Below are 24961 nucleotides of genomic sequence, written 5' to 3'. Positions count from 1 at the left end.
CAAGCCATGTAAAGCCTTATAGGTGAGCATGAGGATTTTTCTGGCGAAATGTGACCAGAAAAATAATAAATCTATTAAAAAAATTAAGCATGGTATTTGTAACACTTTGCAATGCATACTGTATGCATTCTGTATATATAAGAAATATATTACAAAATCACAGTAAAGACTTGAAAAGTATTGTAGGTATTGTCTTTGCAAAGTATTAAACTTTGCAACATACTTTGCAACTTTGCAACAATGAAATAAACAACATTTTTTTTATTTCTATCCTTTGCTTTGCTGATGTAAAGTTCAACAGAGTAGGCTCATCTTACCTCCATCTGTGCACAAAAGTTGAGCCTTTTACGCTCTGGTTAGAACTGAAAGCTACCACCAGAAAAACCAACAGATGGCGCTGTTGCTTCATTCAGAATAACATGCCCTTAATCGTAAGAACATGCAGAATTCTATTTGCTAGTAGCGACTCTTATTTGTGGATTTTTATGCGAATTTTTACATATCTACCTTTAGTGAATTAATTTTCCTGATTAACTGGCCCTATCTGTTGCAGTACAAAAATCTTTTTTGCTTTCTGTACAATAATATTTCAATTTATGTCATTAGTGTAGATTAGTTGTTAAGTTTTAAGGCACATTTCCTAATCAGTAAGTGGACTGGAAACTTTCATATATATATTAGACAGTGAAATGAAAAACAAGCGCATGTAATGCAATTCTTTGAGATAAATGATAATAACTATAGTATCAAAGATTATACAAATTAATTTTTAAATATAAAACGTGTTATATTTTTAATCACACACCTGTTTGGTGCATGTTGTACATATTGACTCGACAGGGATATATATTGCCATGCGAAATAGTTTATCAGAGGCGAAGGCTCTTTGCTAACTTTTTGTTTCTAAATATTTCCAGTCTCTGTACCTTTACATCTGTAGTATCAATTTGTATGAACATTTATTCTGCACATTGTACAGATAATTTCAAGAGATTTGTACAGATTTAGATTTACAACACATAGTTCTTAGATTAAAATCATATGAATATGAATGTCACTGCACTTTCTAAGTAACCTAGATATACTGTACATATTGCGAACAGTGTGTATATAGAGATCAGTGGATTTGTACATGGATTGGATTACAGGCAGATACGTAAGACAGCAAAGCATTATAAATAAAGAGTTATAGTGTTACTGAGTGTCTGTTTAGGCATAATAGACCAAAAACCTAATGACAGCATACAGCAGGAGTGGGATTGTGTGTATATCATGGTTGACACAATAGGGGATATCCCTTTCGGGGACTCAACAGACAGAGCTCACATTACTGTTCTGTTACTAGGGTGGTATGCTTTCTAAGGAAACCCCACCTTCGAAGGAGCCAACCTGCCTTACTGGAAATTCCCAGTGCTCCAATCTTTTTAGTACGGGAAGAGAAAACTCATAAATTTCCTCAAGCACTATAGTCCAAAGAAGAAGGTAGAATTACTGATATGATTTAAACTTACAGGTATCAACTAGCACTATTAATTCAGTCAGGAAACCAATCCAATGGAATTCATTTTAAAATGGTCTTGAGGGTCCCCACACTGCATATAAGAAAGATGTTTTTCCTGATTTATTTACGGGATTTCAAATATACTTCTGTACTTTGCAGGTCTTGGCAGTTACCCCAGTGTTTCTGGTAGAATAGTCTCATTAGTTATAAGTCCACAATTTCATAATAGCAATTTCCCCCTTTTCAGAGAAATGGAAATTCTAAAAGGAAGATGAAGATTATGGTCCTGAAGAAATATCATTGAAAAATATTTGAAAAAAGTAGAATTGATGCCCGTTTTTTAAACAGAACAGTTATTAAGGCTACAACAGTAATACGCATGACAAAGCAGTGAAAGAATAGCATGCATGTTGATTCCTGGGCCAATTTTCTCAGAAGTAAATTAACTTACTAGCATGTACTTGGACTGTGGGAGGAACCCAGAGCTTCTGGTGAAAACCCACACAAACACAGAGAGAACATACAAGCTCAACAAAGATAGAAGCCCAGGAATTAAACCCTGGGATCCAGCACTCCAAGGGAGCAATGCAAACCACAGTGCCACCAGCAGTAAATACAAGTTCCTCTTGAAGCGTGGAACACATTGACATAGAGTTACAATATGGTACAAGAACAGCATGTGTTGTGTCAGGTATAACATTGTGGTCTAACAAGTATGACCTTTAGTATTTTGTAGTTCTGGTTTCAGTTTGATTGAGTGGAAAGCTTGTGCAAGTTCACGTCACTTGAATATTTCAGTGAAATATGAATGGAATAAAATAATGTTCTTCAACAATTACAGTGACCTTTACTGCTACAAAATTTGTTAAAGAGCTGCTGATGAATGCACTTTGGTCTGCAGTGCATTTTAAATCCCCCCAGCTTCCTTTTATCTTGTGACAACATGCTGCACCTCCATCAATCTGATGTTCCCGTTCTTTCTTACTCGTCAAGAAGAGCTGATAAACCAGTTACTAAGGGCAGTGAGCTGAATTCTGTTGCTTTATGTCATTCTAAAATAATAACAGGAGTTATATTGCAAATAGCTTATCTTAATCCGTTTTCATTTTTCAGTTTTAAAACTTCTAAATAAAAAATGTTGTGTATAGGTGGAATAATAATAATTGCAATCATGCTCTTGAACTCAGTAAAATGACTGAATTAATTTAAGGAGAATTGTTTTTTTTTTTCTTAATAAGATCTCAGGGTTTTTTGGGGGCAAATCCTGGAGCCAACAGAGGGAAAATGAAGCAAAGCGATTTGAGTACATGGTATAAGTATCTGCTTACACAATGCTACAGTATGCATTTATACAGTGGTAAAGTTGAAATTATTAAAATAGGAAATGTTGTGATGAGAATATAGTCTACAACCAAGTCTTTTATGCCTTTTCTGATCTAAAAAAATGATACAGCGTGGGCTATAGTATTCTTTCCACAGGGAAGTTCATGTCATGATATCCGTGATTTTTATGGAAAAAACCCTAAAAGAAAATTAGTATTTCCCATCATTAACGCAGCCTTGTGTCTTTTACAGCCTTTCCAGGAGAAATGACGGAAACATGGTCAGAAAAACTGTCTGACATATATAGAATTTCGGCTAATGAATAAAAGAAGACTGAACAACATCCAAGTTTATTTCAAAACAATGAAGCATTATCTTCTTCTGTCAAGGGTCTTTCTGTCTGACGAAAGTACATGGTCTAAATTTTAAACATATGTACCAAAGCACATAAAACACTTTCTTTTAGACATCACTGGAGTCCAAAAGACTATCTCAGATTTGCCTTTTCTCCTTCTCAGCACAAATAGCTCACAGTCCAGTTATTAACCTGTTGTAGTTATATGTGCAGTAGTTTGTTTTAGGCTCCAGCTCTATTGGACCATCATTTATTTCTACTTCATCTACTATTTTGGGGTTTGGAATAGAGAATACATTATGGTCCAGTAAATAGTTCAGTAATGTACTGTAGTGGTGCTTCTACAGACGTTCATCACGTTCTTCCAGTGGCACTTCTAGTGCTACTTATGGATTAGGATAATTATTTTCAGGATCATCATGATTTATTCATATTTATTAGAATTGTATGATGCAATCAAACCCAATACTGGCATAGTTACAGATGCATATCCAACACTCCATAGTTGTAATTTGGCAACAAACAATTTTTCCTTAATGTATTGTAATTCTTATTACCAGTGCAAGAGTCAGCATTTACTTTTCCTGTTCAAAACGGAAAAACTTTTCCAGAACTCCACAAAAGGCGTTCACGTATGGTGACCATGTGTCTTTTCATATCAAGCCAGAGATAAGATTACATCATTCTGATCTGAATGAGATTCGACACACCGGGCTTATCAAGCAGAAGAGGAAATACAGTCACGGTGCGTATTGTAATAGAAAGTTCTAGTTCATTTGCTGAGCGTCTTTCCCATCCCCCTCAACACGGCACCCCCTCTCCCCAGCAACCTTGACCTGCCTCAGTCTGGTATTATTACATTTCCCCTTGGCTGGTAAAAGCAGGATTGCAGACTGCAGCCTGATAAATCCTGCTGTGGGAAGGTTTGAGCTCCTGAACTCTCACACAGTGTTTTCCAATTTAACACTTCCTTCATCGCCCGCTAACCAGATAGATTCGCAAAGGTAGCGTCCAGTGGGGATTCATAAGAATAGAACTGCCTGAAATGCACGGTGGACTTGTTTCCTCTGTTGAGGATCGCTAAGTAAGGCTTTCAAATTCTTATGTACAGTACCTGTTATTTCACTTCATTTCATCCAGGGGTTTTCCCCATGAAGTGTTTCTAGTGTGTCAAAGAATCCAAGCGTTTGCTTCGCACTTTTATTGTTTTCAGACTCACAAATAGCCGAATGTGCCCTTAAAGTATTAAATTCATTTGTGCATGAATCCCCACTAAGTTTGTTATATTGAAAAGGTCAGAATCAATTTTCCATTATGCTCTTTGCTATTAAATTAACAATCTGTATTTTTATAATATTTTTGGTTATTTCCAAGAAGCTATCAAGACCATACATGTCTGTAAGTGTTAAAGACTCTTCCTTCATTTATTTTCATGTACTTTACAAAGATTTTTCATTTATACACAAAACTGTATAAACCAATACTAAATACGTTCTGTCGACATAAAAGGTTGACAAATGTAAATGAATATTTTTCAAATTTAAGTTCTGTGCTCCATATTATCCAGTAAACTATCCCAAGATTTTGTATATAAGTTCATACTGTACTCCGCAATCTTCAATGTCTGCTGCTCTGTATTTAGTTACATGCTGCAAGCATACAGTTCAATTTTGCAATACATTCAAAACTCTTATGTGAATATTTGGTCCAGTTCTTTAAATCTTCTGTACAGCACAATTACTCGAGCTTACAGGAACTGTATCTTGTAGGAATCATATGGATTCAGCTCATGTGGTATGGGTAGCTACACCAGTCCCCACCTTTGGACACGATGGAGCCTGTTTGAAAAAACTGCACATTGTCAGGCAATTCATGCCGACAGTACTAGTTCATCCCAAACGTTTTTTGCACGGTCACAAAAGCAGTGCGGCTCTGATGATATTTCTGTGTAGTGAACACTGTTCTACTCACGCTGTAGTGCTTGTTACTTGAAAAAAACAGCTGTTGCACTGTATGTGGGATGTCAGCTTTTGAAGATATAATTTCTCATGTTAGTTTTAAACTTCGGATTCAGCTCATAATTAGCTAAGTAAAAAATGCATAAAGTAAATTATGCTTTTTAAGATGCCAAATGTTAAAGCTGATGTCAGGATATTGTTCTGAAATACAACTGATCTTACAGATATTTCTAAAAAACACATCAGACTTGTAGTTTGTTCAATGCACCAAATTCTAAAGTTCATAAGCTGTATTAACACTCACTGGTGAATCTGCAGCACAGATAGGGGCCATCCAAGTTTTAAGTTACAACATATATACATGTGCATTTTGTTATTATTTAAGTGGAAAATAATAACTTGTTTTCAAATTGGTTTTCTTTTACTACCACAGACTGTTGACAGATACAAAAAAAAGACTGTGTTGAGTCAGTTTTGTTTTCTTAAACATAAGTTTTTTTGGATGTGGTCCATCTTTTACTCATCAGAGTCAATTTGGAGTGTTGAAGGCAAATTCATACACATTTTATTGAGATGATCAACATATTACACCAAACCCTTGAAGAACCTAGAAGAAAAACAAACATAGCTGACAAGAATGTGCATAGTCTTTATTTTTATGTAAGTGCAGATTTTGGGGGATTTTTTGCCTCGCTCCACATTCAGGGTGCAGAGAGGTGAACTATGTGGACCGGCTGCAGTACAATCTGATCTCATCGATAAAAGCAGCACTTCTTGTCTGAACAATACAGTCCTCTTCAGAGCAGCACAATTCCCAGAAACTCTTGGCTTCACACTGCACCCTCCCCAGGGACAGCCATGCCAGTCGCCGTGTCTGCACACTGAAGAATAGACACGACGCTACCTGCTGACAGGCACACCAGCAATTCGTATGTTCTCTCTTGCCTGAAGAGCTGCTGCAAATGGCATCTGTGTTCTAATTCTCAAGGGGCTTCACAGTAAGAGCTGGAGAAGCACCTTCGTGTCACTGTTGTGAAACCTTCTGAGGCACATGGATATGGTGAGGTGCACCTTAGTCAGGAATATATTCAAAGAAGAGGGACCCTGACTGTTATAGGTCTAAAAAGCATTCCATGCACAGACACTATAAAAATAAAAATAATCATCTTCTTGCTTGAACAAAGGAGCTTTCCTGGGGAGCTTTCCGTTTTTAGAATCCTAAAAGATACTGACAAAGATATTCCAACAGCTCATCTACTCAAGAGCTGAAACAAGAACCCAGGGACACAAATTGAAGTACATTTGGGTCTGAGAATGGGCTGCACTTCTTTATACAAAGATACTGTAGGTTACATGCCTTTCTTCTGTTTGTAGCCTAAGTTGCTATACATAAATGTTAGCATTATTGTAGACAACACACACACGCACCCGTTTTCTCATCTTAACAACACTCAGCCCTTTTGCACACATTGTATTTAAAATCCCATCTTCTATTTCACATTTTCCAAATAGCTTTGGAAACCACAAAATAGTTTTCCTGTTTTTTGTGGTGAATGGAATTCTTTAAAACTCTCTTTCAAAATGGCTACCAAGATTGCTATGAAACAAAACCTTTCCCCTATGCCTTGAGACTCACAACTATGCTGACACTACAATATTTAAAAAGGAGTGTTGTCTGCCAGCAAATATTTTAAAAATAATTGTGTTATTTTAAACAGACTGTCCATTGGTTTAGATTTATCTTGAAGTACTGTATCTTGAATGCAAAGACCTGATATCAAATTTGTTTCAGACAAAATCAAAATATAGTACATTAAAAATGTAATGGAAAAAGTACAAAGGATCTGGGTTCTACTTTTTTTAAAATGCATTTTATTCAGTTTCTACATACCTAGAAAGCACAGTTTTAAAAACATCCAGATCAGAGGGCTGTGACTTTGAATCCCAGGTGAGATGCTGTTGTACTGCACAGTCCCTCATTCAGACTGTTTACTCTTCTGTATGAATTAGTTGCCATTGTAAATGAGAGTTTGTTCTCCACTGACATACCTGAATAAAAACAGACTTAATAAAATGCACGTTCTAATCAATGATAATCAAGATGGGAAAGAAATGTACTGCATCTCTGAAGGTCAGAGCCTGCATTGTAGCTTTTCATTGAGTTACAAAAAAGTCTCTTTCATTATCTTCCCTCCATGAATTTGTGCCAACTCAAAGTGTGTCCAGTGCTGATAGCATTGACTTTGGCTGGCCTTGAGATCACCTAATCAGATCTGCATTTCCACAGAAAGTGACACAGGAATGGGATACCTTCATTCAGCTGTTAACGCCAATTATACAATTCCTCTTTCCTATTGAAAGCCTAGTTTATTTTGTTAGCAATCAGTGGTGAACAAGATTTGTTTCGGAAATTTACACAGGGCAGAGAAAGCCTTTAGAAAAGTGGGCACTTCCAAAGAAAAGGGAGAGCTTTCTTCTATAACGATGCGAAAACAGTACTAAACAGAGAACCTGCCAGCCAGAAAATAAGGACTACTTCAAATAAAATCTTCAGATTAATGGAGTCAATCCTCCTAAAGAATCAATAAATCACAGACTGTTTTTGGAAAGACAAATTAGAATGTGAAGCAGCAATTATCACTTCAAGCGACAGTCAGAAAGCAAACATTTGTCACCATAATTAAACTGGGGTGGCCCAGTGGCACAGAGCTGTCTCACAGCACAGGGACCCAGGGTTCAATTCTGGACCTGTGGTGCTTTCTATGTGAAGTTTGTGTGTTCTCCCCAGTTTTGTGTGGGTAGGTATGCCAGGGACATACTGGCAAGTTAATTGACTCCTGGGAAATTTGGCCCTGGTGTGACTGTGTGTGGGTCTGTGTTTGTGTCTGCCCTGTGATAGAGTTCTTACATTTATATATTATACATTATATAATTAGATAAATTACATTATGTAACTACATTTTCTTCTTTTATACTTTTTATTTTTTTTGTGTTACTACATATAATCTGTGATGGACTCTCCAGGATATACCCTGCCCTGCGCCCATTGCTTGCTGGGATAGGTTCCTTATCCCCTGCCAGAAGCAGTTCGAAAATGGATAGATGTTGTAAAATACTTTTAGGCTTGCAATGGCAGTGTAGTCATTGCTTTTTAACTCTCACCCCTCATAAGGATGGGATGGCAGGTGGTTTGATTCATTCAGCTGTACTAATACTGAAGGATTGTTTATATCCTTGGACATGGAGTAATTTTCAACAAAAGGAAACTTGGAGATGTTTCTCTTAGACCTCTCTGATCAAAGTGAAGACACTTACATCATCTTGTTATCAATAATCATCACTATCATTGCATGGACACTGGATATAGCTGTTTTTTATAATTTCTAGTAAGATACTACAGCTTTTTTGCACTGTTTGCCTTATGATTTCTGAAAAAAAATTAGATTCATTTTTGTTCCAAGTTAAATAACACAAATAAGTGTTAGCTTTCTCTGGGAGGTTGGTAGAAAACAACATTTGTGAAAAATATATGAGAATGTACTTTCATTAGTAAATCAGTTAAAAAACATAAGCAGAGTAAGTAATAATAGCACTTTTAAATGCAAAGTGTCCTAGGTTTACAAAGTAGTAACAGACCAGTAATTTGACAGCAGACAAATGTATTCTTAAAGTTATTTATAGAATTGCCATTTAATCAGAAAGAAGTGTACAGTAACCCTCTGGAAACTGATTTTGAGGAATGACAGCACACTAAAAATGCAACTGGCTTCCTTTGTTTCTGTACAGTATATGAAAAAGTGAACCTTTAAATTAAAAAAAATGTATAACCTTTGACAGCAGATAAAAAAGGGGTCATATCCTGAGAAAGTGTTATTTTAATAGTATGACCTACACCACACCCAGTGACAGCTCAGTCTTACAGACTTATATCTGAGGAGCTAGGCAGAGACTATGAACTCGGTTTATATATAGATTTCCTGAAGCTGTCATTTTGCTGCTGTTCCTTTTCTATTATAATTAAACCACAATAATAAAACAATTTGATTAAAATTGCAATTTTCTATTAGAAATGTGAACATTTAAACCACAATAAGAAAACAATTTGATTAAAATTGCAATTTTCTGTTAGAAATGTTAACATTTTATTCATTCACCTGTATAAGAATTCTAGAAGTAATTTAATCCTGTAAGTTATGACTCCAGGTTTAGTTGATACTGTAATTCTTATTTTTAAATGGTTGTCATGAGCAGTAGTTCTCAAACGTCAGCAGGTCTCAATTCTCTTCAGAAAAAAGACTCTCCATCATTATGTACAGCTTGGTATCGTTTCTTCTTTCCCAATAACAACTGCTTCTGTGATAGAAACATATGGATCTTGAAGCAACAGTGATTTCCAATGGCTCAGCTAACTTTTACAGAGCAGACTTTAAAAGAAAACATACATGTATATTGTAAATACCTAACAGCCAAACCACTCGACATGGAAGAATAAATGAAAAGCCTTGTCATGGTTAGGAATGGCTGTGTGTGTGTGCTTCTTTTTTCAAACGACATCAGTGCAGAACACAGTGAGCACACCGCTTGAAACAGCAGAGGTGGAGCTGAGGCCAGAGAAATGAGGACGATTGCCGGGAGACACATGGGAGGGATTCCCAAGAAACGTGTTCATCCATCAACGTGCTTCTCTCCTGCAGGAATTTAAAATAGCTCTGTGTGAACATGACCTCTCTTACTCCGCGTATTAAGAAAGTGTGTGTTTAAACTAAGCAGTAAGACGCGGAGTCTGGAGCTGCAGCCAAATTTCCTCTGTGGTGTAGGTGTGGTGCCCCAGCTCTGGCAATAGGAGACAGAGGGGCGGGGGGGGGTTGGCGGAGGGGTGTGGAGAGAGAGCAGAGAGCGCCAGTTGCTGGGCAGCAGGCCAGATCGTCAGACGCCAGGCCTGGCAAGGAGGGCGGTGGGAGAGGTCACCTCGCTGGCTCTCTGCGGCTGATCTTATCAGACGCAGCCACCGCAGGCAGCAGGAACATCCCCAGCTTCCTGTCCATCGGTGCGACAGAAACACAAATTGTGAGAATTCAAAGCTCGCTGCAGTCCCTCTCCCACCCCTCGCCCCCTTCCAGTAAAGTTCCAGTGGGCTCATATGTATTTATTTATCTGCACTTACTAGGAGAATGCGGTGCATTTGTTTTCTTGCCATAAAATAATAAACACAGGGCATAAATGATAATGCTCTAACCACGCTACAATCAAAGACTGAGAAATTTCTCCAGCGCTCAAGATCCTCTATAGATAGTGGTGTGGCTGTCTCCGTTTCAGCACAAGATGAAATTCTCGGCTACAACCTTTCCTGTGTATTGATTCTGGGGCGTGTGGTGCAAAAGTATAATGCAAACCACATTTTCCCACACACATCACTACAAAGAAGGCACAACCACTCTTAACCCACTCAAAGATCACTTGAGGTATGCTACACAAGCCTTAATTATTTAGTTACTATTTTGCAAGTTGCATTAATAGAGCTCCTGGGGTATGTGAAACTGCTAGCAAAACTAATGCAAAGTCTGCTACAAAACAAATAAATTATAATCCTTTGCCATTAATGTCGCAGAACTGAACTGTAGTAGTAGAATAATTTTTATTATGAGCCAGTTTAGTTGGTGTAAGACTAAACCTAATGGAACACTAACAAACATAAAAATTACACTATAGAATTGCTGCCTCTTTTGTCCTCTTTCATGACTGGAACACTGATAATGCACGAGGATGGGATGTTTTGTGTGCAGTAACCACAGACACAGCTTTGAAAAGGACAGACACAGCTACCAATAGATGTTGTGCATCAATCCCAGCTCCCCTAGCTGGTATGCCTGGAAATCAGTCAGAAGTGAAGCACGTTTAAGAGGCACTTCTTTACACAAAGGGATGTGGGAGTTTGGAACATACTACACAGTCATAGTGTTAGAGCTGATGTCCTGGTTTCTTTTGTGAAATGGCTGGACAAGTTCCTCGGATCAATTAGCTATTAGGATCTAAAAGAACTAAATAGTCTTCTCTCATTTGTAAATTAATTTTAATAAGCAGTAACCGAAGGCATTCTCTCCTCTTCACCACGTTCAGACTTTCACAGGTTGAGACACTAGGGATTCTTTTGGTCCTTGATTTATTTATTTTTTACATTTTCGGGTTATTTTTTAAATGTCTTTTCCAAAAAGCTGGAGTTAAATAGGTCACTAATGAGGCCCTGTAGTATTTGCCTGGAAGGAAGCAACATACAGAAGTTGGTTCCTATTGTATTATATTTTAGTATGTTCTTTTGTGTTATAAAGGACAAAGGGTTATTGAGTCTCCAACATCAACGTTCTCTTTTGCTGGACAAAAGGACAGTGTACTGCAATGCTCTTAAAAATAGCCACGCTGCAGCAACAGGCAGCACTTTATAATGAAAATAACTTGCTCACAAGGGCTTTATGTGGTCTTTTCCTGAGTTTCAAGACAAATTTAAGTACTTACTATCATGGTGGAACTGTTCTCTGTCCTGATTTAAGGATTTATTATTTTCAAAGATATTTATAGTGGTCAATATCATACCAACTTCAATATCCCATAAATTAATGGAACTCCTATAATTATTATTTTACTATTTTCTTAATCACTCAGTACTTTTATATGTACTTATAAATATACTGTTAGTAGACATGGTTTTAGATTTATTATAACATGCAAATTATTTTGGGGAAATATTATAGGAATTAACTCAAAGCAAATAAATGCCATTAAAACACACTAAAAACCTGAAACGTTCCTTTTTAGGTAGGCACTTGAGTCATTTGTACTGTTAAAAAAAGGTGCAAGAAGAGCCAATAAGATAAACTGAGAATTTTGTCTTAAAAAAACAGCCTGTTTACAGGGTTATGTTAATGTCTGTTTTCACATTTGTGAATTTATTGAGATTTTTTAGATGGGAAAAGGAAAAGGGGTAAAAATGCTTTGAGGATTCCTATAGTTTTTCAGCCCTTTGCATTTCTTCTGAAAATGGGCTGCTAATGACTTTGGCTTTGATTTTGGTCATCTGTGACCGCAGTCGTGCCTTTGGAGAGGATAGAGAACTTGCAACCAAGCAGAGGAAGAGAATACAGCATAGATCCAAGCTGTTAACCTAAATTCACTTAATGTTCTTGTCCTGTCCTCTATTGGTCTTGGGAACAATACCCCTCTCGAATTTCACCATCCCATTGGGTTGGTGGGGAGAGGAACTCCTCCTCTAGCTGTCCCACAAAACGTCCCTCCTCCTACCCTGTGCTCTGATTGGTGTAGAATTTATATATTTACACCATGAGCTTATCAACACACACCACTAGTTCCAAATCTCTGGGAAAAAAGGTCTAGAGAAAGTTTGGCAAGCCTTTGAGAGGTAAAGGAAAAGGTAAAAGTTAGCGTGCAGTTGTCATTTTTTTTAAATTAACAATACATTTTTCACAAAAACAAGGTTTTCTTGCTGGAATGAATATATCTGAGTCTAATTATTGTAGAGAGGAGACTTCTCAGCCAAGGGGCGATTGTTCATGGGTCGCAGCCCACAGCCCCAGCTCTGATCGCGGGCTGGGGTTCAACCAGACCCGAATAGGAGATCCAGGATCTGTGGTAGGAGCTGAGGGCCGGACTGCCAGCCCCGAATCTGGGTGTGGATTGGGTCCGGCCTCGGGAATCTCAGAAGGGAAATCTGGAGCAGAGTCTAGGATTCGCCGGCCCATGAACGCTTTCATGGTGTGGGCAAAAGATGAAAGAAAACGTCTGGCTCAGCAAAACCCCGATCTGCACAATGCAGTCCTGAGCAAAATGTTGGGTAAGGCACTTTTTAAAATATGTAATGCATCTTTCAAAAAATGTGCATGTTTTTAATGTGTGCTCTTTCTCTAAACAGATTGAAATACACTGCAGATGTACTGTATGAACTACAGAGCTGTTTCTCATGCTGTAATTATATTATACTTATAATCATACTGTAATTACTGTGCAAAGAGAAATACCCTTTTTACCTCCAACCATGCATATGATATTTTTGTTTGTGTTTTTGGTTTTGTTGGTATTTTTCAGCATGTTTTTAATTTTTGGTCAACATCACAATACACAGCATGGCCAAGTACTAGTGTTCCTAGTAATAAATTCTTGAAGTCTGCAATCACAATCATTTGTATTGACTCCATTTTCACGGCTGTGTTATTGAAATGCTGATTAACCTCTTGCAGGCCAATCCTGGAAAGCTCTGAGCACGGTCGAGAAGCGTCCATTTGTGGAAGAAGCTGAGAGACTCAGGCTCCAGCACCTCCAGGATCACCCCAATTACAAATACCGCCCAAGGAGAAAGAAGCAAGCCAAGAAAATCAAGCGGATGGAGCCAAGCCTCCTTCTTCACGGCCTTTCCCAGACTTGCGGTGGTGAAAACTACAGCATGAATCACCAGAATGGGAGCCAGTCGGGTCACCACCAGCTGCCTCCGCTAAACCACTTCAGAGACCTGCACTCCGTGGGCTCGGAGTTTGAGAGCTATGGGCTGCCAACGCCTGAGATGTCTCCTCTGGATGTGCTGGAAGAAGGCGATCCGGTCTTCTTCCCACCCCATATGCATGACGACGTGAACTTGGTGCCCTGGATTAACTACCACCACAATCCGCACCACCACCACCACCACCACCTCCCACCCCCCCAGAAGTCCCCAGAGAGCCACCAGGAGAAGCGGCACATCCCTGGGCCTGAGGGGACACACATGTCCTTCTCCCAGAACCCCGTGGGCGTTGCTGAGGCGGTGAAGGGCTCCCACACCAGCAGTGTTTATTACAACCAGGTCTACTCAGGCCCACAGGGGGGCTTCACAGCTCATCTGGGCCAGCTCTCACCTCCGCCTGAAGCTCCCACTCTGGACAATGTGGAGCAGCTTAATCACTCTGAGTTCTGGACAGAAGTTGACCGCAACGAGTTTGACCAGTATCTGAACATGAGCAGGACTCGTCTCGAGGGCCCGGGACAGCACTACACAGCCTCCATGTCCAAGGTGCCTCCCAGACATATATCTTGTGAGGACAGCCCCTTGATATCAGCCTTGTCAGATGCCAGCAGTGCTGTGTACTACAGTGCCTGCATCACGGGGTAGACTGTCAGTGAGCTGGTGTGGAAATTGACACTTTTGTTTCAGAGCAAACTTTGCACCATTGTTCTCATCGAGTCATACTGAAGCGTCGTTTTTTCTCACAAACATTAACGCATGATAATGGGAAAATCATTCCATTATGTGCACCTTATTTTTACCACTGATTTTCAGTATACTTGTGATTAACTGGGGCAAAATCTGCACTGGTTCCAAAGTGCATGCATTTGGGAATCTGTTTTCTATTTGTATAAAATAGCCTGATACACAAAAGCTATGATAATATTAAACTATGTTAAAGAGCATACTTTCTAAAATTATAGGTATGTCCCCACATAACGAAATTGCATTGATAAAATGTTCTAGGGTGCATGGCAACAGTATAATAAAATGAGGACATTTATTATCAAAATGGAATCTGAGAAGCAGCGATAATGAACTAGTTACAAAGAATGTACTGTTTTGTCGCTCCTCAAACCTAGTCTGTAAGTTGTGGTTGTTGTTTTTTTTAAGCATTTTGATTGTAGACAAATAATTTTGTTTAATCTGAGCAGGATCTCAGCCACAAACTGCTTGAAATCCAAATCCAAAATGGACCAAACTCACTATTCAGGCCCTCCTGATAACTGTTGAATATAGTTGGTATAAATATGTTAAAACCAGTATTTTATTATCCTTGTCATTTTCTAATTGATTGAATTGGTTCTAATATTTGATATTTTTACTGTACGTGTCCTCCATGACAGAATACTTTCAGAAAAGATTAACTATCACAGATAAAACTAAAGAAAATGGTATATTCCCTCAGTGTTTTTAATAATCAGAGTAAAATTGCTGCAGTCGCTCACATGTTCCGTCATTTTAAATTTCCTGGACACAGACAGCAAGCTCCAAAAATGCTAAATTTCTTTTATTTATAATAACAGCACTGGTCATTACACAATATCTATTAAAATTGTTGATTTCATGGTAACTTTTGTATTATTCTGTCTGTAAATATTGTCAATTTTTATATATATTTTAAAATTGCTTAAAATTGTTGTGCAAAATAAAATTTGAATGGTGATATCATGTGTTGGTTAAGTTTCGGGTGAAAGTATTGCAATTCAGTGTCACTGACATGTCTTCAATATACTGTACTTGCTAGTTTTGTAATTATTGACCAAGTCTTACTTGTTCCTATATTTATTTATTTTTTTCAGTTTTAGACAGGACAAACATGATGAGTCTGAGAACTTTTTTTTTAAAGCCACAATGTTTCAGTCTTAGTTTATAGTGCTGTCTGATTTCATTTTCCTGGATTTTTGATAGACCACAAAATGAGTTTGGCTCATGAAGCAATTCTTCCTAAACCACTTACACAAAAATAAACAGGGGAAAAAATAAGAAATAAGTAGTTCTTTTTCTTTCTTTTAAATTAAGAAAAATATGTCCAAGGATCAAAGAAAGTATTTTTTAAGAAAGCATTCTTTTGCTCTGCTCTTAGGCCAGATCAAATTATATAGACTAGAGCATTGTTTTCTCATACTTTAGAAAAGTCGCAAAAACCTAATACAAAACATTTAAAACCATTCTTACACCTTTTGCAAATGGGAAATGAAAACAATCACTTAAAACGGAAATAAACATTACTAAACTGAAATAATAATTCGTTGTTTTTTTAAATGAACATACCTTGTCATGTTTATTTACGAAGGGCACATGTGCTTTTTGCCTTGTGACTGTACAAACAGCAATGAACATCCACCACAGGATATTGCTGGAAGGGCCTGCTGACCTAGGCTTTGCCAAATGTCCTACAAGGAAGTAAAGGTCAGGCGTGAGTCGTTAAATTTCAGACGGCCAATTAGTTAATGATAAAATTAGCAGAAATGTCAAAACAGAGGAAAATCCTGTTAAATCCCTTAGGTGTTGAGAGCTGCTTTCTGACTAGGAAGGATGCTGGAGGCAACATATCCTTTTTCTGTCTAAATACCTTACCTCACTGTCTTCTGATGAGGCGTCTCTCAAGTGGAAAAAATCCACCACGTTAATATGTGTAGAGAGCTCATTAGCCTTTCCATGACTTGTGGATGCTAATATGTTCGACTAAAGATACATCCTCACTTTGATAAGATGGTAAGATAATGGTGAGTGATTAATTCTTCTCGGATCTTAATTAGTTCTCTGCTCTATTTTTATCCAACAACTATGTTATATTACCATGCAGACTGTGGTTACGTTGTAGTTTTTCTTGACTTGAAGACGGGGTTTCACATGTTTAATGAAAAGCACCTCTAAAATATAACTACAAATCACACCAAGATATAGTAAACACAACATGATCTGCCTCCTCAGTTACATTCTTTTCTAGTTAAAGTTGAAATATGTTAATACTGTATCCTTATCCAGCGTTCAGATATAGTGAGTGGTCGAAATCCATGTAAAAGTGGATACAGTATTCCAATTTGATATTGCTTTGATTCCCAGGGATTTGTTTTGATGAGAAAAAGAAAATGACCACAGTATCATACATTAAAACATAGCTATAATTATTAGATTTAAGGACACATCAGCAACAAAGTCCATCAAAAGCAGAAATACAGTGTAGCTGTAATGTGTCAGCATATGACAGGAAAAGAACCTCTCGCTGTAATACTCAAATATGGTATCTGATTTAATCAAGGCAAGCCATATCATAGTTCCTTTGCCAAAGCAGAAATACCTTGAGAGGTCAGACAAACAAGGACCGGCCTGCTAGTCTCCACAGTGTGTAGGATGTATAATTTGGCCTTGTATCACACTTTCATGTCACAGCGTGTTGCACATCTGCAGGTTTGATACATGACTACACATTTGATTCAACAGCTCAGCTTTTAGGAAAATGCTGCAATGCCAGAGAAACAGAATAAAAGAGTCTAATCTCAAGTGGCAGAGTGATCATGATGAATAAATGACTGTCTTCTGGAACAGCCTGAGGTTGTTGATATCTCCCACCTAAGACCTCAATGTTTCAGATTGAAATTACATTTCTATAGATGACAATTAACAAGATTCTGCTGCTAATTTTAGACAATGTGAGGGTGATTGGATGATGTCATTGTGCATAACAATACAGGATATCTGGCTCCTTCCTCATCTTTGTCCCATACAAAGCAGTATATGGCAATGGGTATCCTGTGCAAGCTTGCAGGCGTCTCACATTGAATGGAATTACTTTAAGGCATGGCCGCTGTTGAATCACAATAATGTCACAGAAAATGACTGATTGGGCTAAAATGGAATGGCACTAACAATTGTTATATCATACATGTCCTGCTGAACAAACTAATAACACAATGCAATCCTGAAAAGGTCTTTTTCTTTATTGATAATAACAAATCCAAGGTAAAGTGACAATCCATCTCTGATATAGCTGTTATTTGCAGCTGCCTGGTGATTGAGATATTGAGCAGCAGCATTATTGAGAACAGATGTCCCAATGAACCTCTTTAGAATAAACACAGGCTAACCCTTAGAATCTACAATCAGTTACTTCTCAAGAAATTCAGAGGTTTTAAATTACGTTATGATATTTTTGCTGTGGTTATTTAGGGGAGGGTAAAGGGTGGCCAGCTATGTAAATAATAACAGGTGTAGTGCTTCACTGATGAATTCTTATAACTGAGTTGCCAAACTCACTAACTGAGTAATAAGATAAAATGAAAGATCATATCGGGCATTTGTGCGCACTCAATCAATACCCGAAGAATTTCACCCCTTTTCCCTGACCCTGGTATAATAGTCCTTTTTTTCTTGGCAGTGTGGCCTTTAATTAGAATGTCAAGGTACATTACAGCCAAGCTGTTTCTTGACCACTAAATGCCAGCTCCTCACTAGGAATCACAATAGCTCTATGTGTTATTTATATGCATTAACTGAGACTGCCAGGATACACATGCAATAGATCTAAGTTATCTTTTATTGCAAAAGATACTAACCTGCTTAATTTGGGCAATTGATTGTAAATTTTACTTTATTTATAACATTTATTTTTTTCTTACCATATGTGTTTCTCTTATTTGTTAATGGGTTCATGTTGTGTTAAATGTCTGGTGTATTGTGTTGTGTTTCTTACTTGCCTGCAAAGCACATTTCCCATCCGGGAAAATAAAAGGAAGTAAGACAGAAAAGTCCTAAACAGAAATGCGCATACCTGTATACAGAATATGTGATTTTTAGTCTGTCTTGATAAACTGAATTTGTTACATGAGTATTGAAAGATAACAAAATAGCATTATATCGGCCTAATTTTCTAAAGAAATTAGAATTCTTGGATTTCCAAACCGATGAGGTCAGTGCATCTTCTTAATGACAGTTTCTCTGTTTGCAAACACCCTCCTTCCCCAGGTTTGGAGTCACCAGCTGCCAATCCGCTCTTCTTTGCTACTATTATCTCTGCATAGAAGGGGGAGTGCCTCATCAGAGTCATCCACCTCCTTCCAGGCTGTGAATTCCACAGTGTGTACAAGAAAATTAGCTCTTATTGAAGAGCTGTGCAGCTCTGTCAACACAGGGATTGCGCAATTCCCACCGTGCATGACAGAACTCCACATACTGTACTGAGGCTGAGTGCCTGGCCCACCCAGCTCCAGTGCTTCTCTGCTCCCCAGTATAGCCCACACCTGATCCAGCTCCAGCCAGCCTGTAGGACGCAACCTGCACTTCAGACAACAGTCCCAACCTTTTCTGTTCAAGAGACCCAGACGGACCCAGTTTAAAGGGAATGAATCCTATCTTATGGGTTACACAGGTTTAACAGCCCTGAGGTTTGCCTCATTGTTCTTTACGCCCAGCCAGCTCCAGAGAGAAGGTGACCGTAACTTCACTCTGTTAATGGGCACAGCAAATTTCTGTCCATGGCATTTCCTCTCCTGTTCATGCGAAAGAGTAGGCTTCTGAAATTATGGGTCAGGTTTGTGGGACTGGCTGACCCTGTTTGCCCTTTGTAAAAGCCAATGTGGTCAGACTTCAAGGAATCAGCTGCCAGAGGAAGAGTTCCAAACAACTGTCAGTTTGGGGTTTTTTTGCGCTCCACAACAAAGCCATTGAACTTATGTTTCTTTGCTCTATTCTGAAAGCATGTATACCAATATGGCCTTGTGTGTCAGTCTGATGCACACGATTGCATATTCTGTTTTGACATAAAGGAGTACTGTATATTGACTGATAGTGGAACATGAAATCTTAGTGCACTCACCTAGTGAAGGTTTGGAATAAATACTTATGTTTTTCAGGGAAAGATCCTACAGATCCTACATCTCCAGTACTGGTGGCGGAGCTGAATAGCTGCTTTCCAGTTAGCAATGAGATCAATTCGTTGGCTATCTGAAATGCAGGTTGTTCCAAAGCAGAACATCCTGACTCCATCATGCTCAAGCAGAAAGTGACACAAAGCATTTGATTACTCATGTCATGAGAGGTAAGACATTTTTCAGTCCCTCTGGTTGAAACAAGATGGTGGATTTCTTTGGATGCGCTGAACAAAAATAATGTGTAGGAAACGGACTTTCTGCTTGTGTATGAAAAAAGACAGCAGATAGTGTATTGACACAATCTGACAAGATGAATTGTGCAACTTATTCTAAGTATTCATAGAAACCATGCCATAGAAAAATAGAGAACTAATCCTGGATGGTTATGTTCTGAATGTGCAGCTGTCAAAAATATTATGCACAATGGTTTATTATGACTTTTAGGTGAAGAACCATTTCTGGCTAGCAAGGTAGAAAGAAATTGTTTAAATTGCCTTTCCATTGCTTATCACACATCCTACCAGATAAAAGGATAAAAAAGAATATTAAACAATAGGTTGCAGAACTGCATAAATTTATTTTATCATGGCTGGTCAAAATATTTTTTTTCTGTTTCCTTACACACTTACCTGAACGAACACTGAATCATTTGTTTTACGTAATTGATCATTTTTGCTCCTTGTTGCATTTGAATGTTCATGCTTTGCTGTGATTAACGGCACTTTGAAACTGAAAACAAAATCTTTTTTGTTTGCATTTAGTGGTTTTCCTCTGAAAGAAAAGTAGAAACCACGGGACAGTGGTGAGTGGATCAACGCCAGATGAAGCATAGGAAAGGATTAAAGTATATTACAGGACTTTAAAAAGCTGAGTCTCAGAGGAATTGTGGGTAGGGCCTCTATTAAATCTACCATTCATCTTTACCGATTCCCACAGTTTACAGCTTTTTCCTAACTTTTTTTCTCTTGTTAATGACCGAGTAATAACATCCCTGACACAAACCCAGAGAGCTCTGGTTATGATTTTCCTGAGTGGTTGGTAATATGTTCATCAGAGTGGTAGCAGCCACTTACAGCATTTTCAAGAAGAATAATGGAAAGTCCTCACAAAACAAAGTCACTTCCGAGTCTTTGCTGGCTCATCCACCCACACAAACTCCCATCCACTAACATCTCCATCAAAAAAACTATATCTGATTAAAAGCTAGCCTTTCTTTCTATGCAAATTTCTTTGATTAATAACTTAAGAATATTGTGCGCCTTTATTTTGCATCTTGTAATAAAATGCACAACAAAAGTACAACAATGCTGTAGTTAAAAATGTTGTGCCTAATTTTATCTGATTTGCTTCTCTTTATGTTTCTGCCATGCTCGCACTGTTTGCAAAATTTGTTGACTGAGCACTTGGAGAAATCAATCTTAAACAGCTTAGGTCTCTCCAATGAAGCAGCAGCCCCTTCTGGCTGAACATGCTTTCATGATTAAATGGATAGGGAGCTCTAGACATACAGTAGGTTGCTACTTTGAAATCTGAATGACAGATGCAGTATAATCAAGGATGTGTTGTTTTGCATTTCAGATGCTATACAATCAATCGAAATGCCATTTCTAACAGTAATGAACAGCAACATCTGTAAACCCAGTTCATTATTATTATTGATGACTTCACAAAATTCCTATACATTTTTTCTTTAATCTGCTTTTTTGTAATATTTGTTGGATCTACACAAGGGGATATTTCTTCGTAAACTGCCAGCAGTGGTTCAATAAAAAGCAACCTTGCACAGGAAAATAACACCTTGCATTGTCTTCTGCTAAAGGAGTGTGTGCGCACAACATCACAGGGTGATCAGAGTTTCAGAGGACCTTCAAGGGAAAGCAATTACTGTAAAAGAATGATGTGACACTCAACATGACTGCACAGCTCCACTTGGTTGTCAGAAATTACTTTGTAATATGTGTCAGTGAACAGAAAATAGTTTGCATTGTTTGGATCCTTTCTGATTTGTTTCATTGTTGTGCTGTGGTTATTATCTAACTGACAGAATAAACAAGATCATTAGCTGTATTAGCTGTATCTTCTTCAAGGACATTGATCTTATTAGGCTTTTAACAAGCACTTCACAAAGCTTACGTAATGCTGCTTGTCTTAGTTTCTTCCAGGCACCACTTATGAAACTGCAATGTTATAAGGTACTGTATATTACAGGACAAAATGGTATTCAATGAAATAGTGGTCAAATTGAATTAAATTAAATGAAGATACATTGTAATTTATCAGAAGAGCTTTTGGGTGGGAATGAATTTTGAGATATGTTATGTAAATTACTGAGTTTCAAACACAGGATCTTTATAGTATTAACTTTACTGTGACCTCATTAGGTGAAATTGTTTGACTAATACTGGGTGTTTCTCTGTACTTACACCACATTGGTGAAAACTTTCAGATGGCATTCAAACGTACTGACAGGATAAGCAAAGGCTGCTGTTTTGTTGATTCTGTAACTTTCCAGCTCATTTTATCGAGAGATTTTTTTACTTTTCTACACAACGAGATTCCTTGCTCTCCCAGAGTAATTTTACTAAATGAATATTGCTGTTTTTGGCGTCTTGCAACAGCAGATACAGACCTGTTTGTCTAGTCTCACTGCAGCTAAAAAGATGCTGCTGCTTAATTGGGAGCATCTACATTCCCTTTTTATGACATCACTGGATCCTATCTGCATTCCCTCCTATGACATCACTGTTCACATCCTCTCCCATGACATCACTGGATCCTGTCCACATTCCCTCCAGTGATACCAATGAATCCTGTCTCTTTATGTTATTTATTTGGAGCTCTCTCGGAGGGTGTAGGCTTGGAGTGCCCCAGCTGACTCTGCCATATCCTTATTGTACAGTGCCTCTATTGTAGCTGTCTATATCTACCCTAGGGGTTCTGGGATGGAAGAGGAAGTGGGGGGGGGGGTTCCCCATAGCATTTAATTCTTATTTGTTCTGTTAAAAAAAATCAACTTAGAAAATGGCTCCCAAAATCGGGAGTTGCTTACAGTGTATGTACTTTTTAAAGTAAAAATCCTATCTGATGTATTGTTGTAGTTAGATATCTAGTGTAAATTATTCATTTCCATTTTACAATAAAGGATTCTGTTCTTTTTTTAAAGTTATCCAAACAGCATGCCCGTATTCACAGTGTGTATAATTAACATACTGTACATTCAAGAATCAGGAAAGGAAATGTTCCTTGATTCACTCATCGGAAATAGGGTAGAAATATATATTTATATATGGCATTAAGCAGCAGTTTCCATTATAATCTGAGCCTTTTGAACAAATTTGATCTTGTGTATTTTACAACATGAGTTTTAACTTGGACAGGATAATTGTGCTGTTTTAAACCTTTTTTCAGCATGGTTGTAACACTCTCAGAACAATTACTCTCTCATTTTTCAGACATGACTGGGACATTGATGAATATGTTTTATATAGAGAGTATAATAAATCCTATTTGACCTTTTGCAATATACAGTATGGTACAACACTGTGAATCTGTGTGATTTGGGGCATTTCAGAAAATGGGGGTGCACTTAGAATGATATATAAAAGTTCCACAGGGCATAAGTAACTTCCAGTACCTGTCTGCATTAAATTGTTTTACTAAGTAAAAGCATTGACACGTTTCACAACAGCTGTAGTTATAACACACAGTATATGTACAGTACCATTCATTTTTTATGAACTACTATTAAGAAAATAGAACTGCTCTTATTATCCAAGAAATCCGAGGGATGTCTTTGGCTAACAACCCTTTCCTGCTAACAAATGTCAGCAGCCAGTTCTTTCCTTGAGAGAAGAAAACAAACAGAAAGCATCCTAGTTTTCTGTCAGTTCTGTAGTTTCACTTTTCAAAATCAAGCAGACTTTCCTTGAAAATACACCTCTATAAAAGATTTTTTTGGTGGCGGGGCCCCCTGACACGTCCATGTGCGATTTTGGCATGAACCCCTCTTTTCCCTTGCGTTTTCCCTAAATCTTTTTCAGCTCCTAGGTCTTGGCTGTGTCCTACTGGCAGAGATCACCTGTGGTGTGCTTGATTTATTTAATTTACGAATGTCAGTGCTGCTTCCTCTCTCCTGTTATTTCAGTTGCCTTTCAGTTTCCTGCCCTGCAAGAATTGACCCTTCCATGTCAAAAAACGTGCATAAAAAAAAGAACTTGGAAGAAATACATACAGATTTATCATGGAATTTTGTCTCCTGGACTGATTAAAGAAGCTTGCATAATGCTTTTTCTTGCTTTTTTGTTTCCGGTAATATAAAGGTTTGCAGGGTTCATATTTTAATGCCTGCATTAAATAACATTTATGCTTTAAAAGGTGAGGAGGACTGGACACAAATAAATATTTGCAAAATACATGACCTACGGTATGTTTTATGTTTCCTCTAATCTGGAGGCAACATTCCTAACTGAAATGAAATAGTAAATGTAAGTAATATAGGTGCCATAATGTCATATTTTTCCCAGAGCAATTCAAACCAGTTTTATGAGCTTTAAACCAAGATCTGAACTGAATTGGTCATGAAGGGACCTGCAAGGCTTTAAAAGTTGCTTGTGTTTCACAAGTTAATTTTACAAACCAAATGTTTGATTAATATTTAATCTGTAGTAATTCAGCAGAATGAATATTCACTCCTTTCCAGCATAGAGCACCATTATGCAAGAAAGTTGTTCAAAAAGCATTGCTATAGCCTAAAAACAAATCAATGGTGACACTAAACACTAAGAAACATTGAGTTGTGGTACAGTACTTCATATGAAAAGCTCATGAATACGTCGTGACTTAAACTGTATTTTAACTCCAAAGCATTCAAAGCATGTATTAACTCCAAGTGAAATAAGTCATTGCTTCATGTGTAATTAAATTAAAAATATGGATGCTTATGGTAAAATGTTACCAAAGCACTTTCCAGTGCAACAAGGGAACATCCGTCTCTGCTAGTACATTTTGGAACATTCTGGGTGTGCCATGCAATCATTGTGTACCACATGACACATGACACAGTTTAGATGAGTTTAACAAACGTTTGGGAGAAATGACAGCAATCGAGTTTTCCTTCACCTTTGCTGCTCTAACTCATAATCCTCCATGACTTCACTTCCTGAAAAACTATAAATATCATTGTAAGACCTTCTCTCTGCCTTGCGTTTGTCTTTCTGCATTCCTCCTTTATCCCATCTTCACCTTTACAGTTAACCTTGGTCAACGTCATGCTCTGGAGGGGGTCCTAACTTCCTACTCCTACAGCCAAGTGGTTGACCCTCAGTCTAACAGGTTCAAGTGAAGCTTTGTATGTCTAACATCTCAAATGTGTTTTCTTATTGGGTGTTGTTATTCCTCAGGAAATATCCA

The 24961-nt window shown here is 37.9% G+C and overlaps 1 protein-coding gene across 1 annotated transcript; it reads left to right on the top strand.

Moving 5' to 3' along the window:
* The first annotated feature begins 12509 nt into the window (after nucleotides 1-12509).
* sox18 (SRY-box transcription factor 18) lies at nucleotides 12510-15650 on the top strand. Its single transcript, XM_015365019.2, has 2 exons — nucleotides 12510-12980; nucleotides 13384-15650. Exons 1-2 carry the CDS (start codon nucleotides 12638-12640, stop codon nucleotides 14283-14285), a joined length of 1245 nt encoding a protein of 414 aa, XP_015220505.1. The 5' UTR covers nucleotides 12510-12637; the 3' UTR covers nucleotides 14286-15650.
* Nucleotides 15651-24961: the final 9311 nt, after the last annotated feature.

The sequence above is a fragment of the Lepisosteus oculatus genome, chromosome 16, assembly GCF_040954835.1.
Source record: "Lepisosteus oculatus isolate fLepOcu1 chromosome 16, fLepOcu1.hap2, whole genome shotgun sequence".
Lineage (NCBI taxonomy): Eukaryota > Metazoa > Chordata > Actinopteri > Semionotiformes > Lepisosteidae > Lepisosteus > Lepisosteus oculatus.
Note: the sequence above shows the minus strand (reverse complement) of the source record. Positions and strands in the feature narration are given on the sequence as shown.

What these genes read in the sequence shown, in the direction of transcription:
- sox18 (XM_015365019.2), top strand. Translation starts at nt 12,638, where the DNA reads ATGAATATATCTGAGTCTAATTATTGTAGAGAGGAGACTTCTCAGCCA. An exon ending in AGTCCTGAGCAAAATGTTGG is followed by an intron (nt 12,981 to 13,383) that starts GTAAGGCACTTT and finishes AACCTCTTGCAG; the next exon opens with GCCAATCCTGGAAAGCTCTG.